General features: G+C 44.1%; 1 protein-coding gene across 7 annotated transcripts in view; it reads right to left on the bottom strand.

Annotated features, from left to right (window-relative positions):
• The window catches only part of Cyb5d2 (cytochrome b5 domain containing 2), a 30,581-nt gene that overhangs the window by 13,716 nt on the left and 3,644 nt on the right, over window positions 1–13,221 (bottom strand). For 5 of the 7 annotated variants that reach the window (XR_012912342.1, XR_012912343.1, XR_012912341.1 and 2 more), the window contains exons 2-3: window positions 11,244–11,384; window positions 4,429–4,615 (exon numbers count right to left, since the gene is read on the bottom strand). Coding sequence is in view for 2 of the 7 variants with exons in the window: in XM_075991744.1 (XP_075847859.1) it covers window positions 4,429–4,615; window positions 11,244–11,384 (328 nt within the window). In the remaining 5 variants the exon portion in view is untranslated. The remainder of the gene's footprint in view (window positions 1–4,428; window positions 4,616–11,243; window positions 11,385–13,221) is intronic. The other 2 variants (XR_012912345.1, XM_075991745.1) reach the window with 1 other exon arrangement.

Genomic DNA, 13,221 nt, shown 5'->3' with positions numbered 1-13,221 from the left:
CCTGTCCATTCCACCAGTGACTGTTACTCTACACCTGGTCCCTGCTCACAACGCTCCTTTCAGAGATGCACATCAGCAAACAACACTGGGTTGAGGCTCAGGAACAGGTCTCGAAGGACTCTGTGGAAAGGCATGGCCTGAGCGATTCAGTCCTGCATACCAGGGAGTTCATGATCCGGAAGAATCTTGGGGGAGGGGAGGCTCTCAAGGGGTACAGGAAGCATCTAATTGCGCACCACAGGTTTCTAGCACCTCCTACGATTACCAGTGTCCTCTGAGTCTACCTGTATCCAGGATTGTGTCCCAAGAAGGACATCCAGATCCCAGACTGTCCTGGTAAGTGGGAGACTAGGCTCCAACGGTACCATAAAAGCTCTGTCTCTGAACCGTCACTTTACTCCCCCAAAGAAAAGCAGAATGGATGGGAACAGTGGCTATACTTGGAGAAAGCTGGTGGCTTTGACTGTTTGCTTCTGCTCACTCAATGGATGGATAGATCCCTGACAGAAGAAGGCAGCTCTAAGCTGGGTGGTGGTGGCACATGCCTTTAATCCCAGCACTGGTCTATAAGGAGAGTTCTAGCACAGCCAGGACTATTAGAAAAAGAAACCCTATTTCAAACAAACCAAAACCAAAACAAACAAACAAAAAAGGTAGCTCTACATAGCTTAGAATGTAGGAATGCAGCCCCTCTCCCCAATCCTCCTCAATAAGAGCTTGACTGTCAGTTTGATCCTTTGAGTCTGGGACCCTTGTCCAGATTCTGGTTTCCACTGTCACCTTACCAGAGCTAAAGGAGATGTGAGAAAGTGGAGCTGAAGTTTGAATGTGGTTGACCAGATAATTAAAAGAACATTTGGAATAATTTCTATAGCCCCACTCACTGTACTGTGTTTGAGCAGGAAGAGACTTCTATCTAGCCTGCACTTCCTGGAAATACTCAGGGTTCTAGTGTTTTTTTTTTTTAATGGTTTGTTGCTTTCTTTTTTCTCTCTTTCTCTCTCTCTCTCTCTCTCTCTCTCTCTCTCTCTCTTTCTCTCTCTCTCTCTTTCTCTCCCTTCCTTCCTTCCTTCCTTCCTTCCTTCCTTCCTTCCTTCCTTCCTTCCTTCCTTTCTTTCTTTCTTTCTTTCTTTCTTTCTTTCTTTCTTTCTTTCTTTCTTATGTGTACAACATTCTGCCTCCATGAATGCCCACACACCAAAGGAGGGTGCCAGATCTCAGTACAGATGATTGTTAGCCATCATGTGGTTGCTGGGAATTGAACTCAGGTCCTCTGGAAGAACAGCCAGTGCTCTTAACCACTGAGCCATCTCTCCAGCCCCCTGTTGCTTTGCTTTTAATGGAGCTCAGGATTGAACACAGGGCCATGTTCTAAGCAAGAGCTCTACCATTAAGCTATACTCTAATCACCACAGTGCTTTAACAACATCTGGAGATATAGCTCAGTTGGCAGAGTACTTGCCTAGTTCGCACAAAGCCCTGAGTTCAAACACTAGTACTGCATAAGCCAAGTATGATGGTGGTGGATACTGGTAATTCCTGTCTCAGTAGACACAGAAGGATCAGAAATTCAAGGTCATCCTTGGGGAGAGTTCAAGGCCAGTCTAGGATTGTCACCTGTGATTGTTTTGCAAAGAAAATAAAAATAAAACAGTACCCAAGGGCATCAGAGAATGGGTCCACCTCCCACAGCACTCTCCTGCAGGCAGGAGTAATTTGTGCTGACAGACTGGAAACTGAGGACCATCTCTGGCTGAACAGGCAGAAGTAGTCAAGAAACAGTACATGAGCTAAAGAAAGCTCAGCTGATAAGAGCACATGTTGCTCTTCTTTTATTTTTTTTATATTTTTTGTTTTTTCGAGACAGGGTTTCTCTGTGGCTTTGGAGCCTGTCCTGGAACTAGCTCTGTAGATCAGGCTGGTCTCGAACTCACAGAGATCCACCTGCCTCTGCCTCCCGAGTGCTGGGATTAAAGGCGTGCGCACTGCCCGGTCACATGTTGCTCTTCGAGAGGACTTAAGTTTGGTCCACTGCACCCACATTGGCAGCTCACAACATCCTGTAACTAGAGTTCCGGGGAACACACCACCGCCCGGTCACATGTTGCTCTTTGAGAGGACTTAAGTTTGGTTCGCTGCACCCACACTGGCAGCTCACAACACCCTGTACCTAGAGTTCCGGGGAACACACCACACTGGCAGCTCACAACATCCTGTAACTGGAGTTCCGGGGAACACACCATATTGGCAGCTCACAACAACCTGTAACTGGAGTTCCGGGGAACACACCATATTGGCAGCTCACAACAACCTGTAACTGGAGTTCCGGGGAACACACCACACTGGCAGCTCACAACATCCTGTAACTGGAGTTCCGGGGAACACACCACACTGGCAGCTCACAACATCCTGTAACTGGAGTTCCGGGGACACACCACCTTTGGACTCTTGGGCACTTACACTCACATGCGCATATCCACACATACATGATTTTTTTGGTTTATCTTTTTATGTTATATGTATAAGTGCTTTATCTGTATGTAAACATGTATACTACTATGAGGACTTGACTTTGTAAACTCCATTTTAAAGAAGGGGCTTCATCTTAAGCCATATAATGAGCTGGGGGGTGGGCGATCTCAGCTGCAGAAATGTGCTGCCACAGCAGAAACATGAACAGATACCCTAAAAATGGCCAATTCAGAAGAAAGGGAGCAAGACCATAAAACTGAACGAGGTCCAGATGATCTTGGAAGACATTCTGTCCTTGAAGATTCCTTGTCAGTAATTTATGGCTCTTTTTTAGGTTTTCGCGCCAAAAAACTGACCAATGGGTTCAGAAACTACCTTATCCTTGCCATCCGCAAGATGACAGGACTCAAACTCTCCTGGCTATGGTGTTCCCCCTTTAAGTTAGTTTTCCCCTTCCGTGGGTTCGGGTTGTACTTCCCTCACCTACTGCGTGTTGGTGTGGTGGAGGTGTGGTCCAAACTTGAGGCCAGCCTGGTCTACAAGAGGTAGGACAGGCTCCAAAGCTACAGAGAAACCCTGTCTCAAAAAAAAAACAAAAACAAAAATCAGCCAGGCGGTGGTGGTGCACGCCTTTAATCCCAGCACTCGGGAGGCAGAGGCAGGCGGATCTCTGTGAGTTCGAGACCAGCCTGGTCTACAAGAGCTAGTTCCAGGACAGGCTCCAAAGCCACAGAGAAACCCTGTCTCGAAAAAAACAAAAACAAACAAACAAACAAAAAAAACCCCAAAAAACCCTAATGTAATTTGCATTGGAAATCTGGCTCCGGTAATTTATTTGGGGACCAGAAACTTGGACATAACACTACATGTGTTACTGATGCCTTTGGACATCTAAAGAGGACATCAGACCCCCTGGCATTGGAGTTATGGGTGGCTGCGAGCCATCAGTAGGTACCAGGTCCTCTGTAGGAGTAACAAGTGTTCTTAAGCATTAAGCCATCTCTCTAACCCCGTATATATACAATTAAAAATAAAAAAAATTATGAAAATTTATGGGCCACAAAGATGGCTCAGCAGTTAAGAGTACTAGCTACTTTTGCAGAGGACCTGGGTTAGATTCTTAGCATCCACATGGCTGCTTACAACTGCCTATAACTTTAGTTCCTGGAAATTCAATGTCCTTTTCTGGCCTCCGCAGGCAACTGCATATACAGACATACACAGACATTCCCACATACACATTAAATAAACTGAATTTTAAAAAAGAAAAGAAATAGTACCTGCGCCATTCAAGTACCAGACCAGCATTTCTCCTTTAGCAGGATCTCTGGGAGACTGAGGGGTAAGGAAAGAGGCCCAGGTCTCATGCATTTCTCAACACTAGGTTTTCATTCAGTTACTAAAGGTTCTACTATCAGGATTTTTATTTAATTCCCCATCTTGTGGTTTGAATATGACATGTTTCCAACAGGTTCATATACTTGAATACTTGGTTCCCAGCAGCTAGAGCAGTCTGGGGAGGTTGTAGAACCTTTGATACTAAGACCTACCTAGAAGTTACTAGCTGGGGCAGGCCTTAAAGGCTATGTCTGCTTCTGGTTTTGCAACAAACTCAGCTTCCCCATTTACAGTGATATGAGACCTGATAGCTACACATCTCAATGGCCACAGACCAAGCTGCTCTACCATGCTTTCCCTGCCATGATGGACTGTACACTTTACAACCATAAAACTGGTTAAAAATTTCTCCCCTTAAATTGCTTCTTTCAGGTATTTTTATCACAGTAAGGAAATGGATGGAACTCAGAAGACCTAACATGTAGAGCTCATGTAAGTTCCCTAGCTTAGCAGTCAATTCTGGATTCCCTGGATCATAAATAAATAAATAAATAATAAAAGGATGGCTTAGAAGATGGATTCAGGAGAGGTGGAAGAGCAGAAAGGTAGCCTGCTTACCTCTTTTGGGAGCACCACACCCGGCTACCCTTGGCGGAGCTCCACTCGGCATTACATGGAGGGAACTTGTGTTTTTCTCTCTGTTGCTGTTCATTTGCTTCCATGCCTTTAGTTACCATGGCCTCTACCTGTGTTAGTTCTGAAGTGGGAAGCCCATCCTCTCTGTAGAACCTTCCTACCAACCTCCCTAGGATAACAAGGAAAAAGGTCAAGAGAGGATAAGTCAAATAAACCCTTTTCTCCCCAAGTTCCTTGTGGGCATGGTGTTTTATCACATCATCAGGAACCCTAAAACAGAAACTGACACCAAAATCATGGAATATTGCTATGACAGACCTGGCCAGTTATTTTTGGGAGGATTGTAGAAGGACTTTGGAACTCTGGGCTAAAAAAGCCATTGAGCGTTCAAAGCTTATTCTCTATGGGGGCTTGGAAGATGAAGAGTGTAGAGAGAAACAAAGATAACGGAGACTCGCTTGTGAAGTTCCAGAGTCACTTAAAGACTCAAGGGGGCTGGAGAGATGGCTCAGTGGTCTTCCAGAGGTCCTGAGTTCAGGTAGCTAAAAACCATCTGTAATGAGATCTGGTGTTTTTGTTCTGGCCTGCAGACAAAACACTGTATATATAACAAACAAATAAATAAATAGCAAAGACTATCAAGGCCATTTACTATTTTGAGTTTAGAATCTGTGGTTCTGGTTAGCTAGAGCTAAAGAGTCAGCTAGCTGCCAATATGGAAATGATCAAGTTTTTATCACCACCAGATCACATCAGTTCCCTGAGAACAGAATCATGAGGGTGTTTGGGGGAACACTACGTATTTAGTAAATGCTGGGTGAATATACAGTTTATTAGTTCACATTTTTCTGGGTCTATGTCAAATTACTTTGTCTTACAGAACTATTTAGTTAGTTAGACCACCCAGACTGGCCCATGCTTTCTCCTCCACCACTTTCTTCTGATTCAGTCTTTAGTGGATATTAATTTTTAAATTAGCTTTCAAAATTTCTTAATATTTAAGCTATGAAAGCAACTACCAAGTGGTTGCAGCTTACAGACAGCACAAAAAAAAAAAAAAGGTTCAGTTCTCTGTGAGAACCATGGCTTACTGTGTCCAAGTCCTGAGGTGCAAAAGGTCTCTTAAAAGGCACCACTTTCAGTCAGGCAGTAGTAGCGCATGCCTTTAATCCCAGCACTTAGGAGGCAGAGACAGGCGGATCTCTGTGAGTTCGAGGTCAGCCTGGTCTACAAGAGCTAGTTCCAGGACAGGCTCCAAAACTACAGAGAAACCCTGTCTTGGAAAAACCAAGAAAAAAAGAAAAAGAAAAAGAAGAAAAAAAGGCACCACCTTCCTGGATGGAGGAAGTCCCAGAAAACATTTCAAGGAGCTTTGATCAAGATGGAGGTAGTGTGGTTAGCTATCCCAGCCAGTGTGGGTCAACAACTGAGCTGAACTGAGGTTCCAACGGAAAGGCCTAGACTTCATTCATACTCTCAAGTACCACTCACCCCCTTACCAATTTTCTTGTGGTTTTACTTTAAATTAGAAATGTCTTCTATAGGCGTAGGCATTTGAACACTTGGTGCCTAGTTGGTGGTGCTACTTGGAAGGTAGTATAGACTTGCTAAAGAAAGTGTGTTGCGGGGGGCTGGAGGATGGCTCAGCGGTTAAGAGCAGGCATGCCCTTCCAAAGGTCCTGAGTTCAATTCCCAGCAACCACATGATGGCTCTCAACCATCTGTAACGAGGTCTGGTGCCCTCTTCTGGCCTTCCAGTTGACACCCTCTCTCTGATCTGTGATTATACTTAAAGATGTGATCTCTCAGTTTCCTGATTAATGGCCTGCTGCCATGCTTCTGCTGACATTATGGACTTTCTTTCTAGAACCATTAGGTCCAAATAGAGTTGCCTTGGTCCTGATAATTTATCACAGCAACAGAAACTAATACATCTCTCAGGCCATCTATGTCAAGAGCAGTGGATCTCTTGTGATCCCTTTGCATTCAGATATGCACTTCCCTTCATTCGTGGCTAATGGGCAAATCTTGTCAGTTCTCTGAAGTATATTCTGATTCTGTTCATTCCTGTCGATTTCCACTGCTGCCACCTTATTCAAAACACAGAGTAAGACAACAGCCTTCCTGGAGTCGTCTGCAGCTCAAGCTTTCCTATAGTACCTCCTCCACAAGGCTTCTGGGGCATTTCCCACCTAGTGCTCAGACCAGAACTAGGGTTCCATACATGGGAAATGTGTGTTCTACCATTAAGGCATGTCCTTACCTAGTAACCTTGAATTTATTTCAAGACAGGGCCTCACTCTCTAGCCTAGGCTAGAATCTCCTGACTCAGTTTTGCAAATTTATGATGCTCTTTTTACTTTTTATGTGTGTGTTTTGACTGAACCTCTATCTGTGCACCACATGCATTCAGAGCCCAGTGGGGATCAGAAGAGGGTGTTAGATCCCATGGAACCAGAGTTATAGATGACTGTGAGCTACCGTGTGGTATTGGGAACTGAATCTGGTACTCTAAAAGAGGAGCCAGGGGCTGGAGAGATGGCTCAGTGGTTAAGAGCATTGCCTGCTCTTCCAAAGGTCCTGACTTCAATTCCCAGCAACCACATATTGGCTCACAACCATGTGTAATGAGGTCTGGTGCCCTCTTCTGGCCTGCAGGCATACACACAGGCAGAATATTGTATACATAATAAATAAATATTTTTTTTTTTAAAAAAAGAGGAGCCAGTGTTCTTAACCCCTGAGCCATCTATCTCTCCAGCTCCTTAAGTATTCTTTTTCAACATAAACCATTCATCACTGCTATGCCCGACTAAAACCCTCTAGTAGCTACTCAAAGCACAGAACATACAAACTTCTTACCTAGGCCTCCAGGTTCCACCAGCCTTTCGTCCACTCTGCCTCTTCTTAGGTCACTTGCTCCCTCATTCCTGTGGACTCCAGCACGTACTCCAGGCCTTGCTGATACCCACCTCAGGCACCACTGCTTCCTCAGCCTGCTACACTCTTCCCAAATCTCAGTATGGCTACCCTTCCTTCTGCTAGGTTCCATTTTGCTGTCATCAACTCCAAGAAATCTCCCTTGGCTACCAGCTCCAAAGGTAATTCCAGCCCCCAAGCATGCATCCATGTTTTATTCACAGTCCTAAATTGAGATGTCAAAGTGTCTTGTGAGGCCCAGCACTCAAAACAACTTCTACAGAGCATCTGTTTTAAATGTGTGCTACATGAATAGATCAAGAATCAGGACCTTAGTGCCAGATTAGAAGTCTTTAGATTGGCTTACCACAAAACTTTTTGGGTACACAGGGCTTTGTATGGCATGGGATGAGTCAATCTTGCTGAGCATTAGACATGGTATCTAAAGAGAGAATAGCAGGAGCAGAGGCAGCGTTCCAGATGCTGTATTATGAGAACAGGTTTAGCGGCTGGGTCTCTAAGTGTGTGTCTAGATCATAATAAAAGTTGCATCTTTCCTTGAGGTCCAGTAGTGCCACTACGACGATAGCTCCTTAACTGTGTTCAAGTCAATATGCACCTTGGGAATTTCTTTACCCTCTGATATCCCTGAAGGTCTTAGATGATGTAGGAAGGTCATTGGTTAAAAAATAAAGAAACTGCTTGGCCCTCATAGGTTAAAACATAGGTGGGTGGAGTAAACAAAACAAAATGCTGGGAGGAAGCTCCTGTGTTGTGGAATATTTGTACACTGTATGAAGATGCAGTGTTGTGATTGGTGTGATAAAGAGCTGAATGGCCAATAGCTAGGCAAGAAGATGTTAAGTGGGCCTTTTGGGGACAGAGAGGACTCTGGGAAGGACAGAGATGCCAGGAGACACTGAGAGGAAACAGGACGTACAAGATGGAAGAGAGGTAATGCCATATGATAGAACACAGATTAATATAAATAGGTTTATTTAAGTTATAAGAGCTAGTTAGGAACAAGCCTTAGCTATGGACAGAGCTTTCATAATTAATAATAAGTCTCCGTGTCATTATTTATGAGCTGGTGGCCCAAAGGAATGTCCAACTACATTCCTGAGGCTCTGCAGCACAGTGAGGATCACAGCTGCAATACTACTTACAGCTGACTGTATCCTGACTAACCGAACTCTCCCCATGGGCTTTCCAACCATGCGCCCCCACCACATTCCCCATTGTTACTGTGATGTACTCATTCCCAAGCACATCAGGAGAACTAGTCTGCTTGCCACTGAAAACCAGTTCCTGGTATTTGGTATGGCATCCTTTGTTAAGTCTTAGGATTCCATTCTTACTCCTCTTTGCTGCTTTCTTTTTCATTGGATAGATATATGATTTTATTTCAGAAGAAAATAGTCTTGAAACAGAAATGTCTTATAATAAAATTGTTACTAAACATCCAAAGTAAAAACAAAACAAAAAAATTACCCCAGGCTTGATGGCTCACATCTTTAATCCCAGGACTCAGGAAGCAGAGGCAGGCAGATCTCAGAGTACGACATCAGCTTGGGCAACACAGTTGGACACTGTATCAAACAAAACAAAACAAATAAAAAACCCAAACAAACAAACAAACAAAACCCAAGCTGTACATAGTGGTACATGCTTCTGGAGTCCCAATACATGGGTGAGATATTTGTACACTGCGTGAAGATGATTGGTATAATAAAAATCTGAATGGCCAATAGCTAGGCAGGAGGTATAGGTGGGACTTCCAGGCAGAGAGAGAGAAAGTGCGGGAGGAGAAATCTCGAGAAATCATGAGCTCACCAGCAGACCTGGAGAAAGTTGGAAGTGCTATACTAAGAGGTAACTGAGTCAGGTGGCAAAATGTAAATAAAAAAATATGGGTTAATTAAGTTATAAGAGCTAGTTGGGGAAAAGCCTAAGCTAAGGCTAAGCTTTTATAACTAATAAAAGGTTTCTGAGTCGAGCTGGGCAATGGTTGCACATGCCGCAGGGCGGTGGTGGCCCATGCCTTTAATCCCAGCACTCGGGAGGCAGAGGCAGGCGGATCTCTGTGAGTTCGAGGCCAGCTTGGTCTACAAGAGCTAGTTCCAGGTCAGGCTCCAAAGCAACAGAGAAACCCTGTCTCGAAAAACGAAAAAAAAAAGTTTCTGAGTCACTATTTGTGGGCTGGTGGTCCAAAGACAGTCCGACAAGAAAGCCTGCTACATTTGGGACACTTAATCCAGGATCAGGACTTCAATGCCAACATCAGCTATGCAACAAGTTTGAGGCCAGCCTGGGTTCTATGAGACCTTGTTCCAAAAACCAAGAAAAATAAAAACATAAAACAAAACCTCACCATAAAATATCAGCTAGACCTCAAGAATAACTCTGACCCATTTGAGCATAAGTGAAGCTGAATATGATTCTTTCTTTCTTTCTTGATTTGTTTACTTTTATTTTATATGCAGTGGTGTTTTGCCTGCAGGTACCTCTGCGTGAGAATGTATTTTGGAGTTAGTGTTGAGCTGCATGTGGATGCTGGGAAAGTCCAGTTCTTTCTTTTTTGATTTATTTACTTTTAAATCATTTCTGATAAAGGCTGAAAGTAGAAACAAAGCCCAACCCTAGCTGGTCACAAGCAGTAAAACAACTTAGGACTCTATGACCAGGGACTTTCCGACAGGCTAACAGAATTAAAAAAGTGTGGCCTAGAGATGAAGCTTGGTCTGTAGGGCTGCTTGCCTCGCATGCAGGGCTTCATTAGGGCAGCAACATTTCAGCTGTCACTTGGCAACATCATGGAGAATAGGAAGAAACAGGTGCAGCGAGTACAGAGGAACCATCTAGGACAGACTAAGGGAACACGGGAAGGTGTGTGAATGTGGGATGCGGAAGAGCAACGGCGGATGACGATGAGGAACAAAGGAGAGTGGAATGGAAAGACCTTATAAAATCAGAGCTTGAACAACTGGATGTCGAGTAGAGGAGTTAAGGAAAATACCAGGATTCTCAGAATAAGAAGCCCAAGCAGTAATGAAAGCAAGCCTTTAGAGGCATTAGGGGCAGTAAATTCCAACCTAGACCTGTTCCAGTGGTAAAAGGACAATGGTATCTGCAAGAAGTCAATCATGCCCACGTGGAGCTCCATGAGAGGTGGGGCTACACAGACCAAAGGATTGGCCTCAGCCATCCCAGCTTTTGGTACTTAGGAAAGACTGTAGTGATCAGTGTCTGTCGGTTGTCTGCTCATTTAGAGTTGTGTTCCCTCATGTACCATCAGTAAGCAACAAGTGCAGGACAAAACACAACTGGCATTAATTCATGACATGGAGGTAGCAGGATCAGGGACTCAATGCGAGCCTGATCTATATAGGGAGTTTAAGACCAGCTAGGCCACACGAAACCCTGAATGAATGAATGAATGAATGAATGAATGAATGAATGAATGAGTGAGTGATAAATAAATGTATGATGAGCAGAACTTCTATCTCAGAAACAGTTCGTTCAGGATGTGTGCTTCATCAGCGAGCAATCAAGGGGAAGCATCAGAACCACACACAAGTGGCTTCAAGCCATTCTGACTTACTGGACCACAGGGAGGCTGCCTGTTCACATCCAACACAGACGACATTGACTGAGGGCCACTGACGTCTCAGTACAAAGCCTGGCAATCCTTTCCCGAGATTAACCACAACTTCATCTTCTGGGTATTACTCCTGCACTAACAGCAAGAATTTAACATGAAAAACCCAGGCTGGTTTCAAATTTTTACCTTGAACCCAGTTCCTAAAGAATCCAGGTTCCCTGAGAAATACAGCAAAATAAGCAACTGAAATCTATAGCAATGGTCAAGGACTACATACCGACAAATACATAATTTTTCTCGTAGAATGAAAGCCAATTGTGAAGTATCAGTATCTCAGAGGAGGACAAGCCAGTGACATCATCCACGAGGCCAGCTTCAGAATAGTCTCCTGTCACAAAGGCTCTGGATGCATCCCGGCCTTTAGAAAAGAAGTTGCCAAAGATTCGGTTAAAAATCACAATTATTGTACCAAGTAAAACTTCCATTTTTTTGTTTTGTTTTTCAAGACAGGGTTTCTTTGTATAACCCTGGCTGTCCAGGAACTCACTCTATAGACAAGGTTGGCTTTGCACTCAGAGATCCGACTGCCTCCACCTCCCAAATTCTGGGATTAAAGGTATGCCACCACCATCCTGCAAAACTTCCATTTTCTTAAAAAGCATGTACTAACAACCCCTAGTCTTCACTCCCGGGGACTCCTGGACTAGGGACATGAATTTTTGGCAACTGTTATCCACTTGTTTTGCTTGTTTTTTTTTTAATTTTATTTATTTATTATGTATACAATATTCTGTGTGTATACCTACAGGCCAGAAGAGGGCACCAGACCTCATTACAGATGGTTGTGAGCCACCATGTGGTTGCTGGGAATTGAACTCAGGACCTTTGGAAGAGCAGGCAATGCCCTTAACCACTGAGCCATCTCTCTAGCCCTGCTTGTTTGTTTTTGAGACAGGGTCTTATTATGTAATTTGGTTTGGTCTAGAGCTTGATATGGAGACCAGGCTGGCCTGAACTCACAGAGCTCTGCCTGCCTTCCAAGTTCTGGAAATAAAAGTGTGCACCACCACATCTGGCCCATCTCAAAATGATAACTTCTGGCTTCCATGATACTCCACACCTGGTTTTCCCGGCACTTCACTGTCTGTTTAGCTATAGGGATCAATTATTATCTGCACCTTCTCACTCGACCATTCTATCTTATCCACCCGTGTGGTTTCAGATCTCCATCTAAACTATACATTTAGCCCAGGCGTTTCCTGAGCACTAAACATGCATATCCAACTTCTACTCAATGTCACTTAGCTGTCTCACAGCCATCACAAGTTCAAAAAGCCTATCTCGAGATATTGATCACCAGCTCCAGGAAATGGTCATTTAATCTTATCTAGTGTTCCTTATCAACCAGTTGCCCCATCTATAAATGCAGGCTTGATATCTCTTTTATCCCTCACATCTAATTATTGCCAGAGTTTATTCTTAATAAATAGTTGCTGTATTCATACACTGTTGCTACCTGCTACCAAACAATCCCAGTCTGCCACCGTCTCTCAGGCGAACTACCACCGAGGTCCTAGTGGGACCACATTTCATCCTACCAAACTATTCTCCAGGTAACATTCAGACCAGTATTTATTATTATAAACTTTGTGTGTGTGTGTCACATGTGTATGCATCTCTGTGTCTGTGCGCAAATGTGTAAGGGGCCTGACGAGGGCACTGGTCTCTTGAAATTGAAGCAGCAGGCAGTTGTGAGTCATCCAACATTGGTGTTAAGATCTGAATTCAGGTGCTCTGGAAAAACAGCAAGCACTCTTAACCGATGAGTCTATCTCTAGCAATAGACTGTTTTAGTGATTGTTTTTTGAGACAGGGTCTTATGATGTAGCTCTAGCTGCTCTGTACTTGCTACAAAGATCAGGCTGGCCTAGAACTCAGACACTGGCCTATCTGTCTCAGTACTGGGATTAAAGATGTGTGTCATTATGCCCAGCTCCCTAGACTGATACTCTGTTTTTTGGTTTTTCAAGACAGGGTTTCTCTGTGTAGCCCTGGCTGTCCTGGAACTTGCTCTGCAGACCAGAGTGGCTTTGAACTCAGAGATCTGCTTGTCTCTGCCACCCAAGTGCCAGGATTAAAGGCATATGCCACCTCATCTGGCTCTAAACAAAGAATACTTGTCGCTGGACAGTGGAGACACATGCCTGTAATCCCAGTACTCAGGAGGCAGATGGGGGAAGATCTCTGTGAGTTTG

Source organism: Microtus pennsylvanicus, chromosome 11 (assembly GCF_037038515.1).
Source record: "Microtus pennsylvanicus isolate mMicPen1 chromosome 11, mMicPen1.hap1, whole genome shotgun sequence".
Taxonomy (NCBI): domain Eukaryota; kingdom Metazoa; phylum Chordata; class Mammalia; order Rodentia; family Cricetidae; genus Microtus; species Microtus pennsylvanicus.
The sequence above is the reverse complement of the archived record's forward strand: the minus strand, read 5'-3'. Positions and strand labels throughout refer to the sequence as shown.